This window comes from Loxodonta africana, chromosome 15, assembly GCF_030014295.1.
Source record: "Loxodonta africana isolate mLoxAfr1 chromosome 15, mLoxAfr1.hap2, whole genome shotgun sequence".
NCBI lineage: Eukaryota > Metazoa > Chordata > Mammalia > Proboscidea > Elephantidae > Loxodonta > Loxodonta africana.
In genome coordinates this window covers 42047701-42069982 of record NC_087356.1, presented here as the reverse complement: position 1 = coordinate 42069982, position 22282 = coordinate 42047701, and the positions used below count along the sequence as shown (strand labels likewise).

General features: G+C 44.3%; 1 protein-coding gene across 4 annotated transcripts in view; it reads left to right on the top strand.

The window, feature by feature from the left end:
• Nucleotides 1-16081, top strand: part of ST3GAL5 (ST3 beta-galactoside alpha-2,3-sialyltransferase 5) — a 67013-nt gene extending 50932 nt beyond the window's left edge. For all 4 annotated transcript variants that reach the window (XM_003420406.4, XM_064268807.1, XM_064268809.1 and 1 more), the window contains 4 exons: nucleotides 4162-4505; nucleotides 8458-8644; nucleotides 10590-10748; nucleotides 14823-16081. In XM_003420406.4, the coding sequence (XP_003420454.2) occupies nucleotides 4162-4505; nucleotides 8458-8644; nucleotides 10590-10748; nucleotides 14823-15071 (939 nt within the window). In that variant the 3' untranslated portion in view covers nucleotides 15072-16081. The remainder of the gene's footprint in view (nucleotides 1-4161; nucleotides 4506-8457; nucleotides 8645-10589; nucleotides 10749-14822) is intronic.
• The last annotated feature ends 6201 nt before the right edge of the window (nucleotides 16082-22282 follow it).

The following is a 22282-nucleotide window of genomic DNA, read 5'->3' as shown; positions in this document are numbered from 1 at the left end:
TAGCCTCCTGTGCAAATAATCCAAGAAGCTGGACTATATGAAGAAGAATGCGGCATCAGTATTGGAGGAAAACTCATTAACTACCTGTGATATGCACATGACACAACCTTGCTTGCTGAAAGTGAAGAGGACTTGAAGCACTAACTGATGAAGATCAAAGACTACAGCCTTCAGTATGGGTTACACCTCAACATAAAACAAGAATCCTCACAACTGGACCAATAAATAACATCATGATAAACAGAGAAAAGATTGAAGTTGTCAAGGATTTCACTTGACTTGGATCCACAATCCATACCCATGGAAGCAGCAGTCAAGAAATTAGCGATGTATTGCATTGGGCAGATCTGCTGCGAAAGATTTCTTTAAAGTGTTAAAAAGCAAAGATGTCACTTTGAGGACCAAGGTGTGCTTGACCAAAGCCATGGCATTCTCAATTGCCTCATATGCGTGTCAAAACTGGACAGTGAATAAGGAAAACAGAAGAAGAATTGATGCCTTTGAATTATGGTTTTGGAGAAGAATATTGAATATATCATGCACCACCAGAAGAATGAACAAATCTGTCTTGGAAGAAGTATAGCCAGAATGCTCCTTAGAAGCAAAGATGGCAAGACTTCATCTCGTGTACTTTGGACATGTTATCAGGAGGGACCAGTCTCTGGAGAAGGACATCATGCTTGGTAAAGTAGAGGGTCAGCAAAAAGCAGAAGACCCTTAGCGAGATGGACTGACACAATGGCTGCAACAGTGGGCTCAAAGATAACAATGATTGTGAGGATGGAGCCGGACCGAGCAGTGTACTGTAGTACATAGGGTCACTGTGAGTCCGAACTGACTCAATGGCACCTAACAGGAACAACAGCAGCCGTCTGTGCCATGAGAAAATAAATTTCTATTCGTTAAAGTGTAAAGAAATACATTTGTGATATTTCTGTTACAGAAACTACATCTCAGTGCTTCATGTCTTCATGCCAGCTCCTTAAGATGTGGTTCTCCTCCTGGGGCACTATTCTTCTGAGCTTTGAACCACAGAAGGGAGCCCTGGTAACATACTGGTTAAGCGCTTGATTGCTAATCCACCAGCCACTCCTCAGGAGAGAGATGTGGCGGTCAGCTTCTGTAAGGATTTACAGCCTTGGAAACCCTAGGGGGCAATTCTACTCTGTAGGGCCGCTATGAATCAGAAATGACTCCATGGCAATGGGTTTGGTTTAATGGGTTTTAAACCACAGGCAACATGTTCAAGAGAGAGGTTGAGGCATTTGAAAAAGTTATCCGGGGGCTGTCTCAGAGCTTGTTACACATTTTTAACAAGTGAGACGAAAGAGAAAAGGAATCACTGTGGCTTTAGATGGGCAGGTGGGACACTTGGGATTTACTTATTGCCCCCCACTGTGACTCACGCACATTAGGGGTTACAGTTAGCAGCCGATTACTAAGCCAGGTGCTCTGCTGACGGTCAAGAAAATTAAGTCTGAAGCCTGAAATTGAACTCTTTGCCAGAATGGAAATGGAGCGAAATTTGACTCCTTCCCAAATGAAACTTCTAAAGAGAGATTTTGGCAGCCCCAGAGAGTTGCACACACATTTCTACCTTGGTCGCTTCCCTCTTCCAAGCCTTGATCCTGTCCCTAACCTTCTTGAGGTCTCTCTTGGCACTTCTGAGACGTTCATTTCCATTCTAGGAGATTCGTAGAACTAGGTGCTTGGAGTCGTTATACAGTGAAGGTAGACTCTTTGCTCTTGGAAAGTTGCCGTCCATAACCTTCAGGTCTAGGCTTTGAGACACCTCTCTTTGTCTTGCCTTCACCAGTGTGACGTCAGGTACAGAACATCACCTGCTGGCGTCCGGGCAGGAGTGAGCCCTCCTTCAGAGACAGCCCAGGGTCAGGGCCAACTCACCAACTCACTTGGCTCTCCCACTGATTCCTCTTAAAGATGCTGATTAGCATTCAAACGGTTGTTTTGTTGTTTTTTTAACACTTTATTTTTGTTGTTGAAGATACACACGGCAGAACATATACCAATTTAACAACTTCTACATGTACAATTCAATGACATTGATTACAGTCTTCAAGTTGTGCAACCATTCTCACCCTCCTTTTCCACACTGATCCACCCCCATTAACGTAAACTCACTGCCCCCTAAGCTTCCTATCTAACCTCCATGTTGTTAATTTGAATCCCATACATGTAGTTCTTTAAAAGAGCACAATACTCAAGGCAGACATTCTTTACTAATTAAGCTAAGCTATTTTTTTTATTGTTAGGTTTAAAGAAGACTTCAAGGGATATATTTGGTTTAAGGTTTTAAAGATTATCTCAGGGCGATAGTTTCAGGGGTTCATCCATCCTCAGTGGTTCCAGAAAGTCTGGATTCCATGAAAATTGTAAATTCTGCTCTATATTTTGCCCTCTTTTGATCACAAATGGTTGTATTATCATTTGTGTGCTGTTTTCTGTAGGCAGAGGCAGCTGTTTTCAGGAGTTTGGGAAGCAGTCAAGCCAGGGTTAATATACCAGCTCAGCCCGGTTATGGCACCTTGAGCCCACAAAGTGATGATACTAACGAAGGTCATGCCAGGTACCATAGGTGCTGTGAGGGTGACCCGAGACAGTGGCTAATCATCGTGTCTGCAGCATCATCTCTGAGACTCACTATCAGCTCCTCTTTTCAGAAATGGGGCTCGATCCTCAGCATGTCAGCAACGAGCTCTTCATAGGTGCCAGGAACGTTTTGAAGCTATAATTAAAAAGAAAGAAAAAAAAGATTCTACTTAATGAGTTTTTTTTTTTTTTTAAGTATTATACAAAAATTACGTCATAAATAACAAGGCTTTGAGGAAAAATACGGTTGGAGCAAACATTAAAATTATATAATAATAATAATCCTCATAATAAACAGGGTGATGGTTAATGCGCTCAGCTCCTAACCAAAAGGTTGAAGGTTCAAGTCCACCCAGAGGCACCTTGGAAGACAGGTGTGGGGATCTATTTCCAAACAATCACCCGCCGAACACCCTCTGGAGCACAATTCTCTGACATACACGGGGTCGCTATGAGCCGGAGTTGAAACTCAGCAGCAACTGGTTTAACTGGTTTTCATAATAAACAGGCACAGCTTAAAACACATGTTACATTCCTAAAAATAAGTATTCCAATCAATATAGGACTACAGGCACACACACACACAGAGACACACAGAGACACACAGAGACACACACACACGCACAGTCACACAAAGGTAGCTCCATGGGAGTTGGTGTAAGGAAGAACCAGGGTGGCTGAATCTGGAGGCAGGGAGAAAAAGCACAATAACGTGATTAGGGAGAACAATTTAGCAAGCAGCTCTGAGGCTGCATTTGGCTAAGCAGGCGAGAGGAAGACGGGGGTGAAGGGGCATTAGTCCTGCATCCTCCACAGATTGCCTCATTTGGCTGTGCTGGCGTCCTTTGAGTTCAACAGCTGTTCCGTGGTGACGCAAAGCATCATTCTGCTGGGAGAATTGTGTGTGGAACCAGCTGAACTTCTACGTTGATATGATATTATTCGCTGGTTACGTTTAAGGTTATCTTCATGCTAGACTGATAAATGAGCCTCTTTCTCATCCTGCTAGATAGGAGGAGCCTGAAACCTGAAACACCTCAAAGTAGACTTTTTTTTTTTTACCACAAGTTTATTTGGATAAGATTGAGCTAAGGGAGGTGGCAGGGGTGGGGAGTCTTCCTTCTTTACTTCAGTGATGAAATAGCCTTGTTAAGTTTATCTGCCTGTCATATAATTCTCCCAGGTTTGGTTTTTCAAGTTTCTGAGCATAAATTAACTCTAAAAAACAAATGTTTATTGAATGACAAGGGAGCTGTGTCAGACATCACAGGGCAAAATGTCATCTACGGAGTGTACCACATTTTCACACAAACAACGTGCACCTCCTGCATTTGTTTGCCATGCCCTCCCCCACGAGATATTTTTGTAAGTAATTTTTTTTTACAGCAACCTGTGGAAGAGGATTGGCAGGTGGCGCTGTGAGGGTGCCTCGTGGAGGGAGGAAGGGCACGGCCAGCAAACAGTTGCAGGGGGCACACGTTATTTATGTAAAAACACGTACTTCTAATGCCTGAGAGTTTCTTAAACTCAGATTGTGTGATTCCATTCCAGAGAGCTCAGAGGTACGCACAACAAATCTTGCAAAAGGAGTGTCGTCCCAAGTTTGCGAGGACATCCATGGTTCGGTTGTTTGAGGGCAGGTACAGCAGGGACCTGCTGCCCTTTGTGAAGCCGACCACCACCATGAATGAAGCCGAGTACAAGTATGACCCTCCTTTTGGATTTCGAAAGTTCTCCAGTAAAGTCCAGACCCTCTTGGAACTTTTGCCTGCCCATGACTTTCCTGAACACCTGGAAGCCAAGAGATGTAAGCGTTGTGTGGTTATCGGAAGTGGTGGAATACTTCACGGACTAGAACTGGGCCATGCCCTGAACCAGTTTGATGTTGTGATAAGGTACATTGCTTTCAAAGCCAACCTTTCCGTTCTAGAATTAAATTCACTGCTCTGTGACCAGGGCAGTACCAGGTATGATGAGTGATATAGGAAGTGCTGCCTACTCAGTATTTGAGACGTTAGGACCAAAAAAATGAAAGGATTGGTTACCCCAAACTGCTACGCTGACCCTAGGTTTAAGGATTGTGCAGTGGACTGTAGGATTGGCGAACCTTTTCAGAGAAGGTGGGGTTTTGAAGGATGGGTAGGTTTAGGTAAGTCAGCAAAGGAGGAAGGCTGTGCTAGGCAGAGGCAAGACGACAACACATGAGAACTGAGTCAGGGACACCTGGCTTCTGGGAACAGGGGGTTGGTGCTGGGGAGCCCCGGCAGGCACTGCCAGCTGGGATACAGAAATCAACACAGAGGAATTTGCATTCAGCACAACAGATTCCTTTTGGTTTGGCTGGTTAAAAATTGTTTTCTTGATTACAAAAGTAAACTACGTTCATTGTAGAGATTGGGAAAATATAGAAGAATATAAGGAAAACGTAAACCACTCATAGCACAAATAATCAGTCATCATTAATTTGTTGCGTTTTTTTTTTTCCAGTTTTGTCCTGCACACATACCCATGAGGTCATTTGTACTTTTACAGAGTATTTGTTTTATATATGAACTTAATGTTACGAACAGTTTCTAAGTTATTAAATACAGGTAGTCCCCAACTTATGATGTATTCGAATTACGATGAACCCTGGTTTTGACTGTCCATTTTTGGTTTTTTTTTTTTTTTTGCACATCTTATTGTTAGTAGGAAACCCTGGTGGTGTAGTGGTTAAGTGCTATGGCTGCTAACCAAAGGGTCAGCAGTTCAAATCTGCCAGGCGCTCCTTGGAAACTCTTATGGGGCAGTTCTACTCTGTCCTATAGGGTCGATATGAGTCAGAATCGACTCGACGGCTCTGAGTTTGGTTTTTCGTTTTGGTTATTGTTAGTAATCTGTACTACATACAGTGTTGCAGCCCGTAATTTACTGATGTTCACTCTTAGATGTTCAAAGATTGGGTTTATAAAGATACCAATAATAAAGGGCAACAATAGTGAACACTTAAAAAAAAAAAAATGAGGTATTTGAGTTACATCAGAACTGACTTACGACGGATTCACGGGAATGGAACCTCGTTGTAAGTCAGGGACTACCTGTATTCTTTGGAAATCTAACTTTAGTGTATAGTATTCTTTTTTTTTTATTATTCTTTTATATGAAGGTATATCATAAGTTATTCAGCCATTCTCCTATTGCTGGACATTAAAAATGTTTTTAATTTCTTTTTTATTGTGAAAATGTAAATCTCTGGTTATTAGAGAAATTCCTAGAGATAGAGTTGTTTTAAAAATATTTGGATATTTTTAAGGCTCTTGATACATTTTAGCGACTTGTCTCCCAAGAAGATAGTTCTTATCTGAAGGGTGTGAAGAGCCAGGAGCGTGATGAAAATTGGGCCGTAATATTCTAGGCAATAGTATGTGGGTTTGATAGAGGGCAGGAGAGACTAGGTGTGGGGGCCTGAGTTCAGAGGTGGCAGTAATGAGGCCATGAGGTGTGTGGGCCCGGTGTGACACAGAGAAGGAGGAAATGGCAACCAAAGGCTGAATCTGAGAACTATAATTAAAAGTAAATTTTACTTTCCGACAGTGTGACAATTAACATCAGAGAACACCAAGATTTCTAATCTGGGGTCTAATCCATTAGTGGAGCCACTGTCAGAAATGAGATAACAAAAAAAAAAAAAAAACCCATTGCTATCGAGTCGATTCCGACTCATAGCGACCCTATAGGACAGAGTAGAACTGCCCCATAGAGTTTCCAAGGAGCGCCTGGTGGATTTGAACTGCCAACCCTTTGGTTAGCAGCCATAGCACTTAACCACTATGCCACCAGGGGTTTTTTTTCTTTTTTTCCAAAAATGAAATAGTTGAGAAAAGTCCCTGGTTGGTGAGGGAGGATGACAAGATTTTTTTTTTTTCCAAAAATGAAATAGTTGAGAAAAGTCCCTGGTTGGTGAGGGAGGATGACAAGATTTTTTTTTTTTTTTTTCCAAAAATGAAATAGTTGAGAAAAATCCCTGGTTGGTGAGGGAGGATGACAAGATCCATTATGAACATTTTGAACCTGAAAGCAATGATGTGCCCACACTGTGCTTTTGCCCCAGCAGAGGTGACCTCAGGCCAGTTACCTGCCTTCTTCTGTCTCAGTTTCCTCATCTGTAAAGTAGAGACAGTAACAGTACCTATCTCATAGGGTTACTGTGAAGACAAAATGAGTCAACAAATGTGAAGTGCTCAGAACAGTGTCAAGCTTGTAGTAAATGCTCAATAAACATTAGCAGCTGTTTTTAGAGAACATACAGGAAGGTGGGGACCCAGGAGGAGGGGGCAGAGAGTGCAAGGTGTGTCTGGGAAAGAATCAGGTTTTCTTGAGGGCCAAGAGGTAGAAGAAACAGGTAAGAACTGAGTTTCAGAGTGAAAAGGTGCCGTAGGCCACCCTGGCAAGGGAGAGGATGGTGTGAAGTGAGGGCAGGAATGGGTGCCAGGGCTTCAGAGGGTTATGACCATTGCCGTTTATTGGTACTCACTGTGTGCCAGAGACCACGTCAGGCACTTCAGATATTTTCATTGCTCAAAATAAGCCAGCGAGGTGAAGCCCTCGTTGTTACCCTGTGCCATAGACAGGGCCTCAGAGCACCGAGGGGCCTACCCTGCAGGCCAGACCCCAGCATTTCAAACGCAAGGGTTTGAGGCTTCCATAACCTCCTCCCTGATGTTATGTGAGGAGCTGAGTGATCCGTGCATAGGCAGCACTGGGGGAGACAGGACAGGAGCAACACACCCACCAACGGGAGTGAGTAGGATACGGGAAGAGATGAGGTGTGGTGAGAAACCAGGGAGGCCAGACGGGGGGGAAGCATGGGCTGAAGAGGAGGGCAGCTTTCCACTGGCCTTATTTGAGCACTGGTGGGTTTTGGCCTACAGAGAGGAGGCAGGCCGGGAGACCTGGGAGGAGTCCCGCTTGGCTGGGAAGGGGGTGTGATGTCAAGATGATGGTGCCATCACACTGATAACAGTAACTGTGATCTATGGACCTCACTCAGATTTCACCAGTTATCCTGATCATGTCCTTTTATTAAAAAAAAGAAAGGAAAAAAGTCTGCTCGAGGATCACCCTTTGCATTTAGTGGTCACGTCTGATAATACCTTGTAATAATCCAGGAATTGAGTGTTTGAGCCGTAGGAGAGGAAGTGACAGTGGGATAGAAAAGAAAGACTACATGCAGGTGAAGAACTCAACAGAATTTTTGAGCTTTCAGAACTGAGCAGCATGACTTTTAGGAAAATCCTTAGAAGTTTTCCTCAAAACAACCATCCTTGAAAAGCCATCATGGATCTAAGGGCTTTAAATGCCCCAATCCTTGCTTTTAGACCAGGTCAACCTGAGGCCCAGTATCCTCCTAGGTGTGTACAACTGCTGTTTGTGTCTGCCTGGCCTGCTTTCTAAGCTTTCCTTTTGATTACCTTTTGAAATTCTGGCAGGAACTATTACTGTCTGGGCACAATGGGAAGCTTTCAAGGAAACTTCACTGGCGCCCAGAGAAAGCCCAGTATGCTTGAACTGGCTTAAAATAGCAGGACTAGATGAAATCGCTTGACATTTAGCGACTAGATGCGATGTCCCTCGTGGACTGAAGGCTGCATTTGTCAAGCACTAGGAAAGGGCAGAGCTGTGAGGGCCGGTGAGGCAGCTGGGGAGGCACGGCCACTCCCGGGAGGGCCTGGGAAGGGATGGCCCCCACCACGTGCTCATTCCTAGTCCTCAGTCAACATGGAGAATACAACGCGGTGATGTTGCACGGTGAGAGAACGTAGTTGGTGGCTTGCTTCGTCAATTTCTCTTTGTTTTTCGTTTAAATAGGTTAAACAGTGCACCTGTTCAGGGATACTCAGAGCATGTTGGAAATAAAACTACCATAAGGATGACTTACCCCGAGGGTGCGCCCCTGTCTGACCTTGAGTATTATTCCAATGACTTGTTTGTTGCTGTTTTATTTAAGAGTGTTGACTTCATCTGGCTTCAAGCAATGATAAAGAATGAAACCCTGGTAAGCACCAGAGATTCAGCTATCACCTGTGTCTTAGTAAAAAGTGGTCGCCATCAGGAAGTACCTTTTCCCAGAACTGGGTCCTTTGCAGAGACCTTTCAGAACTGCTTGCTGAGAAGTGTGAGTCACATGTGAACACTGGGATGATTATTTAATGGGAATATCAAATTTGGGACCAAAATTGCTGTTACTGGGATTGGTCACCTACCGTATTCACCAGACTTGAACTTATTTGGCTTTTGGCTATTTCCAGAAATTAGATTTCTTGGATGAATAATATACCATTATTAAGGATATTCAAAAGAATATACATAAAGATATTGGTGATGGTTGCACACATAATGCAATCGCTGTCACTAAATGGTACACGCAAAATATGTTAAATTGGCAAATGTACAGTAAAATCTGCAAAAGCTGGAACCTGTGTAAGGTGGAAACCTGTCAGAGAAGGAAAACACAAATATTTCCTGCTAATAGAGAGTGATGGAAAAGTGGAAAGACTGCACCCTGTCAGAAGGTGGAAAACTTGCAAGACTCGGAGAAACAAGGCAGTCCTGTCAAGTTTCAGCTTTCACAGGTTTCACTATATATATTTTTACAGCAATAAGAATACATTAAAAAATGAATATGCATAAAATCTCTGTTGAATATTCTCCAGAAATGCTCCAATAGGTGGTCCCCTTGTTAGAATAAATGCATGGTGTTCCCGGGGCCAGTGTGAAGGGAGAGCCCTTACCTGGTCATATTCCTTTGGTTTGTCTTTATAGTAATCGATCACATAACTTTGTAGTCCCACCTGGTACACGGAAATAAATTTCAGCAGTCAACTGTCAAGGAGTATGTGCGCATTTATATACACCTGCACGAACTAGCTGTCTGCAGAAATACTGGGAGCTATTAGACTTTTCACATAAGCTCTCTCTGAGGGAGAATTTATATCTCCAAGGCTTGGTTCTTTACAGATTGTCAGGGTCTTCTGGACTTTCTGTTGGGTAGTTGTTCTTGTTAGAAGATGAGGCATACATGAAATGACTTACAGTCCGTTACCATGAGACATGGTGGGACTAGGAAACTGAGTAAGTGGAGATGGGGGCAGGATGGGGGCCTGGTCAGGGTGGGTGCCGACAGCTCTTAGTACCCTTGAAGTTAGACCCGTACGCTTGGTCTTCTCTGGACAGTAATAGCTCTAGACCCTAAAAAGGCGTACCATCTCAGGAGGAATTTCTTCCCCAAGCAAGAGCTGGCCCCACAGCTCTTCTCTTGTACAGTGTCTCCTCTATAAATCAGCTCCTTCAGAATTACTTTTTTGAGCTGGAGTACTGGGTTTGCCTAGGTCTCAAGGATTCTGCTGCAGAATGCCGCACCCAGGCCTCCCTGGGACCATGGCCACGCAGTGGCTGACTGACAGAATGTAGAATCCACACAGTGGTTAACTGACAATGCAGAATGCTACACCCAGGCCTCTGTGGGACAATGCCCACACAGTGGCTGACTGACAGAATGCAGAATCCACACAGTGGCCAACTGACAATGCAGAATGCTACACCCAGGCCTCTGTGGGACAATGCCCACACAGTGGCTGACTGACAGAATGCAGAATACTACACCCAGGGCTCCCTGGGACCATGCCCACGCAGTGGCTGACTGACAGAATGCAGAATGCTATACCCAGGCCTCCCTGGGACCATGCCCACACAGTGGCTGACTGACAGAACGCAGAATGCTACACCCAGGCCTCCGTGGGTCCATGCCCACACAGTGGCTGACTGACAGAATGCAGAATCCACACAGTGGCTAACTGACAATGCAGAATGCCACACCCAGGCCTCCGTGGGACCATGCCCACGCAGTGGCCAGGTTAGCAGGGTCTGTGTTCTCACCCTCTGCTGAGAGGACAACTTTATTGAACACCCTAATTCTCAACATTGCTCACTTTCTCCCTTAGCCATTTTGGGTGCGATTGTTCTTTTGGAAGCAAGTGGCGGAAAAAATCCCACTACATCCAAAACACTTCAGGATCTTGAATCCAGTTATCATCAAAGAGACTGCCTTTGACATCCTTCAGTACTCGGAGCCACGGTACAGGTTCTGGGGCCGAGATAAGGTATTTCTGTTGTTATTGAAAGTTAACTGTTCTCTGTGTTTGAAGGGAAACGTCTGTACAAATTCCACTTAGGCTCAACTGTATATCCAGAAACATCTCCCTTGGGGATGCTTAGCCATCGGTTAGCTGCTGCTCATGTAGGTACCACTCCCCCTGACTGGAGGCTTCCTAATTGTCTCCTTGGCCTGTTCCCCTGTGAGTCACCCTTTGATATATTAAGCACGGTGAACACTTATGCCACTGAGATTTTATTTAAGGCATTCTTACTGTGGGACTTGATGGTGCCTAACACTGCAGGACCCTGAAGGGCACTTTGAGGGTCTGAAAAGTTCTTTCATTTTAATTTAAGTTGCGTGAGCCGCTTATTAAGCTGACCAGACAACATTGATGTTTATCGTCACTTTATACATGATGATAGTCAGCCTTCTAGAGGAGTGTTTTTCAGCTGATGCCTGGGTCCCACCCCGATGTTCTGATTTAATGGGTCTGTGCTGTGGTCTGTGCATTGAGATTTTTTGGAGTTCCCTGGGTGACTTTATTTTGCATCCTAGCTTGAACCGTGCGCTATAGGCTGGTAATTGTAGAGCTTCTTTACCTGCAATTAGCATGTGCTGCCACCAGGTGGCTGGGGATCCCTTTATTACCTATGGCTTCATGGTCTGAATAGCTAGACCCGTGTCTTTAAAACTTTCAAAAAAACAGTGGAAATCTTTCTTAAACAAAAATTTAAGCAGAACTCTAAAATATGAAGAAAAGCAAGGGATTTTGAAACGTGGGGTCCAGTGGGGCCCAGCAGCTCACACCAGAAGCCTGACCTATCTCTAAGCAAGAGGTGCAGGTCAGGGCAGCAAACACTGAGCTAGGCTCTTTGGTGTAGTCAACCAAAAGGCAGGCTCTTCTATTATCCCTATGAATCAAATTTTTAATAAAAAGTATTCTTTAAAGCAACTTATAGATGTTAAAAGGAATGCTGCAGTTATTAAGGAAAACAAACACCCGAATATAATTACAATAAAACCAAACCTGTTGCCATCAAGTCAATTCTGACTCTTAGCGACCCTATACGACAGAGTAGGACTGCCCCGTAGAGTTGCCAAGGAGTGCCTAGTGGAATCGAACTGCCAACCTTTTAGCAGCCGTAGCTCTTAACCACTGTGCCATCAGGGTCTTAAATATAATTAGGCACCTTCAGAACAAAAACCTGATTCTTTCTATGGTCAGACACTGCTAAATCCACTTCTGGCTCTCACCTTAGGCTTGAATGCCCAGCTCACTGTGACCCATCTCACCTAGTTGAAGCTCTTTCTGTGCTCAGCTTGATTGCCTTGGGGCTCCAGAGCAGTCTCGGTGGCTGACCTTGCTCATTTTCCAGTGACTTTGTGCCCACAGATCCTCGGGAGCCAACGTTGCCGTTTTCCTCAGCGCTCTGCCCTTGCCTTCCTGCCTCTCCATCCGTGGAGCGCCACTAGGGCCAAGTAGGAGCCTCTCCAGAGCCAGGTTTCCAGTCAGGAGGCAGCAAAGGTTTCCTCTCAACAGAGATCGTTAGGTTTATGGTGGGAATCATCACAAGTTTTCCTTAGCCGCACTCTCCCACGTGGGAACACACGGGGCTGATTCACCCCTTTAGAACATGGACTTACAACTTTTAATCTGTTAATATCACTTTTAACATGCTTTTCTTTAAAGGATTTAAACAGAATTTGGCAAGATTCTTAAATTGTAAAGAGGTTTCACTACAAATAGACTTGAGAATCTCTCATGATCCTGCCACACCTTGATTACTGGGTCTTTTTTGTGTGTGTGCGTGCTTTAAGTGAAAGTTTACAATTCAAGTTAGTTTCTCCTACAAAAACTTATGCACACATTGTTATACAACCCTCGTTGCTCTCCTTATAATGTGACAGCACACTTCTCCTTTCCACCCTGTATTTCCTGTGTCCATTCAACCAGCTCCTGTCAGCCTCTGCCTTGTCATCTCATCTCCAGACAGGAGCTGCCCACACAGTCTCATGTGTCTACTTGAGCTAAGAAACTCACTCCAGCCAGTATCATATTTTATGTCTTATAGTCCAGTCTAACCTTTGTCTGAAAAGTTAGTTTCGATTTCTGTGTCTTTTAAACTGCACTGTTTCTTTATTAAATTCCTTAGTATTTTCTAAACCCAGACAAATGTGCATTTGTTTGTTTGTTGATAGATTTTATTTAGAAAGTAACCTTTAAAAAATGGAACAGATTTAATTATATAAAATGTGAAGTTGCTGAATGGCAAAACATAGAAACCACTCAGAACACAGAATTAAGTATATATGTGACAGAGTAAATACTCTTCAAGCACAAAAAACTCTTCTTAAATCAGAAAGAAAAAGATGAGTCACTAAACAAATGGGCAAAGAGTATGAACAGATATTTCACAAAAGAGAGAGTTAAAATGGGCACGGAAATAAAAGGAGCCAAGGTTTCTCCCAAAACTATTCGAAGAAGGTGTGGCCAGGGAATGTGTGATAAAATGTTCAACTTCTAGAATCAATTAAAAGCAAATTGGAGCCACAGTGGCATACTTTACCTTTTTTCTTAGGGAAGATTTAAAAGCTTAATAATGTCCTTGGTCAGCAGGAATGTAGGTGAAGTTATAAGTCTGAGCTTTTTCTGGAGGATACTGTGGCAATATACATCAGTTTTAAATATGAATAGTCTTTGACCTAGCAGGGCTGGGGTGGAGATCCAGAAAGCACCATTCTAGATTTTGCAAATGGCAGGAGGCATGGCAGGATAACAGACATGAGGAAGGGGTGGCACAGCCCAAACCCAGCGTGATTTGGACATTTGTCATGTTGGGCCAGAGTCAGTAGGATACGCTTTGAAAGGGATAAATGTGAGAGTCCTATATTTGCGTCTAAAAACGTACTTGCCCAAATAGAGAGTGAGAAGAAACAGGCTTAGCAGCTATACATGTGACGTTGGCCCAGAGGTATACGTTGATGTACTATAGGTAGGCGTGAGTACAGTCTTCACCAGTGGAAACCAAGACAGAGTTCATGCACAGGAGACAGCCCGGAGGGATGGGGTCCCGAAACAGCGCCCTTGGGAAGACTGCTGAGGCCCTGCGGGCATCCACCCCAGAGGACACCTCGTAGAAACTTGGGTCTCAGGAAGAAGTACATGTGAAAGAGAACATGGGCTTGTTTTGTGATTCTGGACATCATATTTAGGATCCAGGGCGGGGGGAGTGGAAATTTTAGAAAGAACAAATTTTAGCTTGGCACAGGAAGCATTTTCAGGCTGCCTCCTGATGGGGTGTTAAACGTATTCACATCACCCACTGTGTTTTAGAGTTTAGATTCCTAACTTGATGGGAAGTCAGACTTTAATATCCTGTGATTCTCTATGTTCAGTTAAAAAATAACCGCAGGATATCGGGGGGGAGATTGCTGGGAGTCAGAAGCAGGAGCGGATTGACCAGCGAGCAGGATGTGCACGGGCTTGCTCATATTTGGTTGCTGCCCTGTAGTGCACAATTGTGCCTGTTTCTCAAGGTGAAATTGTGCACTACAGACTGGTGAGCGGGCGCAGGTGGGCTCTGCGTACCTTGTTTATTGGGTAATCTGTCCCTGATCAGAAGGCACGTTTAAAGGGCTGGTTGGAAGGACTGCTTACAGACCCATGCGAAAGGAAAAGGTGGTGAATACATGGGGTTAGCAACCCTGGAAGCCATTGCCTCTGTGGGAACCATTGCCTCCATGGGAGCCATTACTCCACGGGAACCATTTCCTCCACAGAAACCATTCGTCCACGGGAACTATTTCTCCATGGGAACCGTTGGCTCCAAGGGAGCGATTGCTCCATGGGCCTGAAACGTCAAGAAGAAGAGCAGTTATGTGAACCCAGAGAGAGCTGAGGGAGAGTGCTTCCCAGTGAAGGGCTGAGGGCTGTAGCACCTGAGAGAGACGAAATGAGGGAACAGAAAAAAATAATAACTGCAGCTCCAGAGCTGCTTTTATTACTTGCATAGAGCGTACAATACTTAGAAAGCAGTGAATTGTGCTAAGAGTTTTTTTGGTCTTCTCCCTTTTTCAGAACGTCCCCACGATTGGCATCATCGCTGTCATCTTAGCCACGCATCTGTGCGATGAAGTCAGCGTGGCGGGGTTTGGGTATGACCTCAGTCAGCCCAGGACCCCTCTGCACTATTTCGACAACCAGTGCATGGCCGCCATGAACTTCCAGACCATGCATAACGTGACGACGGAGACCAGGTTCCTTCTCAGACTGGTCAGGGAAGGCGTGCTGAAGGACCTCAGTGGCGGCATCCACTGTGAATTTTGAACCCAGAAAACCTCACCGGAAATGCAGCTGTGCCTCCGGGGCTGTGTCTAATAGCCTTCTGGGGGCATTTCATCCTCTGGATATTTTGAAGTGCAGCTGGCATTTCTAACTTCTATTTTTTTTTTTTTAAGTTTAGCTCTTCCCATTTTTGTTTTTTTTTCCGTTTATTTGAGGTCGGTGTTTTTTGCACAACATTTTGTAAGTTAATTTTGAGGATTGAATTGAGTTGGAAAGACTTTTTAAAGAGAATTTTATGTAATGATGTTTTATTGTGTTATGAGAAACTAATTTAATTTGTGAAAACCCTATCCATGTGCTGCACATAGAATGCCAGGTCATTGAGTGGAAAGAGAGGAGAAGGCACTCCTGTGGCAATAGCCTGGAATGCCTGCTTCTGTTCGCTCTTGCCCTCTTTGGGGGAACAGATGTCACAGGCATTCCTAGGATAATGTGATCAGTAGCTAGACCACTAGTACTGGTTCTGTACTGGTTCGGCAAAGCTGCTGTGAGGGCTGGGCGGGGTGGAAATGTTCCCAGCTTTCTCTGTTGGTCTGGTTCCTGCCTGGAGTCTTGTGGGAATGACCCAGAGCAGCTGTGTCCTGCGGGGTGGGACACAGAAGACATTCTCTGTGTCCCTGGATGCTATGAAGCTGCCCCGGGCTGCAGAAAGCCACCGTCTGCTCAGCAGTTACGACAACTCTTGACTCGAGTTTTTTACTGCCCTTTCAAAGCACTTATGTGTTTAACCTGAGGTGTCGCCCTGTCTCTGAGGTAGCTTATAAAAAGTTAGGGTAAAACCTCTGCTATCCAGAGTCACAGGGGAATAAATCTTTTCCAAGAAAAATCTTGTTTTCTGAAACACTGAAAGAAAATCCTCCCAGTATTTAAAATTGCGTATTTAAAAAAAAAAAAAAATTTTTTTTTGAATGCCTGCCTGGCATTGTGTACCAGGCAGTGTACTGGTTAAAAAAAGAATAAAGACTTTTGAGGCACTCTCGCAGTCTAGTTAATTTGAGTGTGGTTTTTTTTGTTTGTTTGTTTGTATGTTTTTTTAATTAAAGAAAATAAGCCTATCTAAAATGTCCTTCTTGGATGCTGCAGCTAGCTATAGGCCTCACCGTGGATACCAATAGTGAGGGATGGAAGACTAAGGGTACCTTGTCCTGAAAGGGGCCCCTGAGTAGGGCAAATGGTTAGTGCACTTGGCTGAGAACCAAAAGGTTGAAGATTTAAGTCCACCCAGAGGCACCTCAGGAGAAAGGCTTGGTGATCTACTTGCAAAACATCAGCCACTGAAAACTCTGTGGAGCACAGTTCTACTCTGACACATACGGAGTCGCCAGGAGTCAGAATCCACTCTGTGGCAACTGGTTGCTGGTTGTCCTGCAAGCTTTCTTATCCTGGTCAGCTGAGAACTCTTGGGGATAAATCTTGGGTGTCGGTAGCTTCCTCCCAGAGAACAGGCTTGCTCAGCTGTCTTCCATCTCTTTAACTGCTCCAAGCTTTGCTGTCAGAATATCTACTGCTCCTGTTCCCCTCTGCCCCCAACCCTCACGTCTCATTGCTCACATTGCTTCTCCCCACGGTGCAGCTTCACTCCCAGCCCGTCCAGTGTCCTCCAAAGAGCTGGGCAGAGCGTTTAAGGCGCAGAGTGCCTGTATCTCCAGGGCTCTGGGGTAGACTCAGAGGGGCCTGCATTGCAAAATAGCATTTCTCTGGGCTTGGAGTCTTAAGATTTTGGTTTTTGCTCTATAAAATACTGTTTGTTTAAAAGAAAATGCCTTTAAATTCTCACTAGTTAAATTACTTAGTTTTGAAAATCGAGACTCAGGAAATGGCCCATGGCTTCTCTGTGGTCAGGTGGGGCCAGGCTTATACCACATATTTCTGCCACGTCATGGTGAAAGCAGAACTGTGCTCCATAGGGTTTTCATGGCTGATTTTTCAGAACTAGGTCGCCAGGCCTTTCTTGTGAGGCACCTCTGGGTAGACTCGAACCTCCAACCTTTCAATTAGTGGGTGGGTCCATTAACCATTTGCACCACCCAGGGATTCCACTAGCCCTAAATGAATAAAAAGGTAGAATTTTAAATGGCTTCTTATGGAGTCCACCAGCCAATCAGAGTTTACTGGAGGCCACCTTCAAGAATTTCTAACACTTTGGGAGTTGTTTGTCAGAAGTTTTATCTTTGCCTTCAAAGCCGTGCTCCCCTTAGCCCACCACACCCACATTTCTGGGAACAGACCTTCTCTGAGTGTTTTGGGGAGATAAAAATGTGGATCTCCTCTCTTAGTTACCTAGTGCTGCCATAACAGGAACACCACAAGTGGATGGCTTTAACAGAGAGAAATTTACTCTCTCATAGTCTAGTAGATTACAAGTCCAAATTCAGGGTGTCGGCTCCAGGGGAAGGCTTTCTCTCTCAGCTCCAGAGGAAGGTCCTTGTCATCAATTGCCCCCTGGTCGAGGAGCTTCTCAGACGCAGGGACCCTGTGTCCAAAGGACACGCTCTACTCCTGGTGCTGCTTTCTTGGTGGTGTGAGGTCCCCAAATCTCTGCTTGCTTCCCTTTCCTTTTATCGCTTGAGACATAAAAGGTGGTGCAGGCCACACCCCAGGGAAGCTCCCTTTACCTTGGATCAGGGAGGTAACCTGGGTAAGGGTGGTGTTAACAATCCCACCTTAATCCTCTCAACATGAAATTACCATCACAAAATGGCCTAACCAAGTTGATACACACTTGGGGCGGGGGGGACACAATTCAATCCATGGCATCTCCAGTAACTCAGGTTTTACTGTCACTCTCAGTTTTGTACAGCTTCATAGGCACACTTGCGTCCCTCTTATGATAGGTGGAATCAGTGGCTTTGAAGCAATTCAGGAGAACTTACACATATTCTGTATGTGAACATATTTAATAGAATTTTGAGCCACGGAAAATTTTTCTTTTGCCTTTTTTTTTTTTTTTCTTTTTCCCTAGGGAAACGCCGGTGGTGTAGTGGTTGAGTACTACAGCTGCTAACCAGGAGGTTGGCAGTTCGAATCCACCAGGCGCGCTCCTTGGAAACTATGGGGGGATTCTATTCTGTCCTATCGGGTCGCTATGATTCAGAATCGACTCAACGGCAGTGGGGTTTTTTTTTTGTCCTAGAGAGCATATTCTCTCCAGAAACCTAGGCTGGCCTTTAAAAAATGCTTTTGGGAGCAGGATGAGTATATCCCAATAAGGTGTGTGTAGACAAAGGTAACAGGTTTTACACAACAACTTTATTCTAAGAATTACCTTTCATTTTTGCTCCATAATGTGTGACACACTGGTTTTTTCATTTCCCAGGGGTATATTAATAAACCATGGGCAATATCCATGTCCACTAACTATGAGGGTCTCGCCATTTGTTTGACCTTGAGCTCAAATTTAAGTTGCCAAACCAGGGTTTTGGACTGCTTTTGTTGAATGGTGACCTCTTGGTCACCAGTGGTCAAGCCAGCTTGTGTGCAGAACTGGCCTTAGTTATAAAAGGAAAAAAGCTGTCACGCCATAGTCCACCCGGGTTATTAAAGGTTTCTGACACAAAAGATTGCTTTGTTTTGGCTACATCGTAACCCCATCGCTTTGGGACTTAGTAAGAAAGGCTTGTTGAACGTGCCTTTCTACTGTCTTAAGAGGGCATTTTGGAGCATCATAGCAGGAAGAGGAAGGGGCGATGCCTTACTCTGCTGCTGGGTCCACAGCAGCCAAGGCTGGGGTATTTTGTCAGCTTCCTTTTGAACACTTGCCTTGGGTCAGCTGAGAAGAAGAAAAGGAATAGTACCTATGACTTAGCAGACATTCCCCTTGGAAGGCAGGGAGTTTTTAGTACGCTCGAGCCACCAGCAAGAACTGCTTGACACTGGGGCCCTTCTTTTATAAACTCGTGGTGACAAAATGCTTCCCTTAAACAAAAGGCCCTGTGTTTGCTGCCCGTGGGACCAGTGGCTAGCTACTTCCCAGGCAGTGACCCTCCGCGTAGGGACACCCAGATGACCACAGGCTCAGCTCTGAGACTAGAGCGCAGACAACAGAGAGGAAGGGCTCTCTAGTACATCAGAGCGCACCCCAAAACACCTCCCTCCCAGCCCCTACCCAGGAAAGCCAGACACCTGGCCCAACCCCGACTTCGTTCTCTCCTTTCCCACTTCCCAAGGTCAACATGGGTTAGTATTCACAAAACAAGGTGTTTTATCTGGGTTGGGATAACCCTTACTTATGACCAACACTCAGTGTAAGACTGAAGTAAATTGGGAGGAAGAATTCATTAAATGTACACCACACACACCCTTTGCCGTCGAGTTGATTCGGACTCATTGAGACCCTGTAGGACAGAATAGAACTGCCGCATAGGGTTTCCAAGGCTGTAATCTTTACAGAAGCAGACTGCCACATCTTTCTCCCACAAGGCAGCTGGTGGGTTTGAACCTCCAACCTTTCAGCAGCTGAGCACTTAACCATTGCAACACCACGGCTCCTTTAAATACACATACAAATTTTATTGACTAGAAATTAATGTTCCCCAAAATGAAATTGCAAATGTAGCGGTTTAACTTTCATTAGCTGAATGATTAAAAAAAAAAAATGATTAGATTTGAGTAATTCCCAATACTAAATTCCAACCCATTTAGTAAGGAAGAGTCCCTGAGTGATACAAATGGTTAACACACTTGGCTGCTAAACGGGGGTTCAAGTCCACCCAGAGGTGCCTCAGAAGAAAGGGCCTGGCGATCTACTGAAAATTCAGCCATTGAAAATTCTATGGACCACAGTTCCACTGTCACACACGGGGCTGCCGTGAGTCAGAGTCGACGCCACAGCAACCGGATTTAGCAGGAAAGAAAAGCACCCACATTAGCATGGTACAGTGCCACAAAAGTAAATAGCACGCTATGAAATTTAGTTGTAACGTTTTGAAAAAAAAAAAAATTTTGAAAAGCAGGTATTTTTTCCAATGAGTTGTGTCACAAAAACACATAGGAAGGAAGAGAAGTTAATAAACTTCCTTCCGTCTGGGAGAAATGAGATGTCAAGGTTTGTGTTGGTCTCGGGCTACCATCCAAGACCTGCCCCGTGCGGCAGACACAGCTCTTGGGCAGCACGAAAAACAAACTTCAAATAAACTGACTCTTCAGCAGTACCTCAGAGCTGCTGCTGCTGTTGTGTGCTGTCGAGTCCATTCCGACTCCTGGCCACCCTAAAGGACAGACTGGAACTGTCCCATAGGGCTTCCAAGGAGCGGCTGGTAGATTTGAACTGCTGACCTTTTGGTTAACAGCCTGAGTTCTTAACCACTGCGCCACCAGGGTTCCACCGCATAGCAGCAATACTAATAACTGTACACTAAAATTTTAAAACTTAAAAGAGCAATAAATTTTTACTCTGTCCTCTGTAACTTAACGTTTTTTGACTTAGAGAAGAAAATCAGGTCCAAGAAAAATTGATATTAAAGAAGAGGTCGTTTAAAATGTGGGTTAGATGCCTGATATGAAAAAGTAATTAAATTTCCAGACAGTCTTATGAACATGTCAGATGCATGAAGACAAATGTGTAGATATGGCCTGTAACGGCTGATTAGCAGCAGTAGTCAAATGCAGAAGTGGTTTCACATCGACTTACTCATAATGTATCAGTATATCCTATTCGCAGGCTTATTTGGGATGGAAGGAAATTGACTAGGAACCCTAAAGCCATGAGAATTGGAGAATGCATTCGTAACTAAGTTACGAACTCTTTAGTGACAGAATTTTATACTTCATTCCATCGATTGTTGTTGTTAGGTGCCGTCGAGCCGATTCCGGCTCATAGCAACCCTATAAGACAGAGTAGAACTGCTCCATAGGGTTTCCTAGGCTGTGATCTTTACGGGAGCAGATCGCCAGTTCTTTCCTGCTGAAGAGCTGCTGGTGGATTCGAACCGCTGATCTTTCAGTTAGCAGCTAAGCGCTTAAGCCAAAAGGCCTTGCCTATTGTAGGCATTAAATAAATATGTTTTCATTTGATTTGATTTGATTTGGTATCGTTGATGGAATTTAAAGATTGGCAGCTGATGGTCTAAAACTGAACACGATGGATGGTCTTGGGTCAAGAGTTGGGTTATGGGTGTCTTTTATGCTGAGAGGAGTGGGACAAAGGTGATAAAGCAATAAATGAGTGCAGTCATTTTTTCCATGTGTAGTTGTCCCAGTGGTTTAAAAGCTATTTTAAAAGAATGTGTTAAAAGTTGGATATGCCCATTTAATGGCTGTATACAGATTCAACCATTTTGGAAAGGAAACGAATTGCTGAAGTGTCCAAAATGCACCCTACTTTTTCAGAAACCCACCAGCATATATCAAAGCACGGGTGCGGTTTCAGACTAACAGAGCAGCTCCTGTGTCAAACGCTCTGTTTCATATTCAAGACAGTTGTAGTGATTTTATTGTGTAGAATCTCGAAACAGAGATAATATAACTCTATCATAACTACAGAAACCCTAGTGGCACAGTGGTTAAGTACTATGGCTGCTAACCAAGAGGTTGGCAGTTCAAATCCACCAGGTGCTCCTTGGAAACTCTACGGGGCAGTTCTACTCTGTCCTATAGGGTCTCTATGAGTCAGAATCGACTTGATGACAGTGGTTTTTTAAATCATATCTACACATTTGTCTGTTTTTTTTTTTTTTTTTTGCCCTCCATCATTTACTCATTAAAGTTTTGTTGTTGTTGTATTTACGATGGCAGTCACTAAAATATCTGATCATTATGAATTGTTCAGCCCTGTCTTTAAAATGGAAACCCTGGTGGGGTAGTGGTTAAGTGCTATGGCTGCTAATCGAAAGGTTGGCAGTTCAAATCCACTACGCGCTCCTTGAAAACTCTTTGGGACAGTTCTACTCTGCCCTATAGGGTCGCTAAAAGTCGGAATCAACTCAACAGCAATGGGTTTGGTTTGGGTTTTTTTTTTTTTTTTGGTCTTTAAAATACAAGGTGGCATGGGGTTGCTACGAGTCGGAATCGACTCTATGGCAGCGGGTTTTTTTTGGATGAGTTGGAATCAATTCGATGGCAATGGATTTGGTGGGGGTTTTTTGTTTGTTTGCTTTGGTCTTCAAAATAATGATGGACAACAGATCTTTTGACTGTGGGTTTTGTGCTGAAGGCCGCTTGCTCTTCTGATATTCAGTACAAAGACTGAGTGGACT